Raw genomic sequence first — 1,100 nt, 5'->3', positions numbered from 1 at the left:
CTCGTGTTTGGCTTTTTTTATTTCATCATTTCTTCCTTTTTAATTTAGCTTTCAAGAGCAAGTCTGAGAGTGTCTTCTCACGTCCATTTTGGCCTTCACTTTCTTTCCTGTCTTTTTAATCGCTATTTGCTTTCTTCTTTGAAGTCTTTGAAAAGGTCTTTAAGTCATCTCACATTTCATTTTGTTTCCAGTAAGTTAATACAGGATACATCAAAGCTATCCCTGATGGTCTTTTATTTCAAGTGGGATATTCAATTCAGTGGCTCCCATGTATGTCTCGCGCCCTGCCATAAATGGATTATCCCACCGCCAGCCATCCCCAACTCGAGGATGTGTAACACTGGCCTGCGTTCACCTGTCTGTGGTTGAGTGGTGCCGTGTCCATTCTGACTCATGGCAACTCTGTGACCCAGCAGAACTGCCCCCACAGGCAGTCATCTTATGCAAGTGGGTCACCGCATTTTTCTCCTGCAGGGACACGCCTGTTAACATGCTTACAACCATCCATTCACTCAGTTTCCCTCCTCTGAAACTTGGGGCAGGGCAGGCTTAATGAACATGTGACCCATCCAGTCCACCTGCCCCAGGCTCAGGAGGGACCCATGCTCTGCACTCCCAGTCTGAGCTGGCATGAGTTGCGAACTTGCACTCAATCAACACATCAGAACGCGAGGGGCCGCCTGCCTGAGGGTGCTGTGTTCCGCTGCAGCAGAGCTCCAATGGCCCCGTGAAGAAGTCCATGCGGGAGAAGGCGGTGGAGAGAAGGAGTGTGAACAAAGAGCACAACAGCAACTTCAAAGCCGGCTACATCCCCATCGACGAAGACCGCCTCCACAGAACGGGACTGAGGGGCCGGAAGGGCAATCTAGCCATCTGTGTCCTCGTCCTCCTGTTGGTCCTGGCTGTCATCAATTTAACTGTGAGTATGCGCACAGTGTCCCTTCAAAATTGCCATGGCGATTGTCATCGAGCTGTAGCAAAATCACCATTTCTATCATTCCTTTCATTACCTTCTTATTTTCTGCTTTCATAGATACATACACATGTACCCATACAAACGCTCTATAGTGTGATGCATATGGGTGTCAAACCCTCTAAAA

The 1,100-nt window shown here is 48.4% G+C and overlaps 1 protein-coding gene across 1 annotated transcript in view; it reads left to right on the top strand.

The window, feature by feature from the left end:
- The first annotated feature begins 585 nt into the window (after positions 1-585).
- Positions 586-1,100, top strand: part of SGCB (sarcoglycan beta) — a 4,441-nt gene continuing 3,926 nt past the window's right edge. The window contains exon 1 of the mRNA XM_004706323.3: positions 586-919. Within this exon, the coding sequence (XP_004706380.3) occupies positions 740-919 (180 nt within the window). The 5' untranslated portion in view covers positions 586-739. The remainder of the gene's footprint in view (positions 920-1,100) is intronic.

This window comes from Echinops telfairi, unplaced genomic scaffold (assembly GCF_000313985.2).
Source record: "Echinops telfairi isolate 266 unplaced genomic scaffold, ASM31398v2 ScPeMD7_7468;HRSCAF=8506_0, whole genome shotgun sequence".
NCBI classification, from domain to species: Eukaryota; Metazoa; Chordata; class Mammalia; order Afrosoricida; family Tenrecidae; genus Echinops; species Echinops telfairi.
The sequence above is the reverse complement of the archived record's forward strand: the minus strand, read 5'-3'. Positions and strand labels throughout refer to the sequence as shown.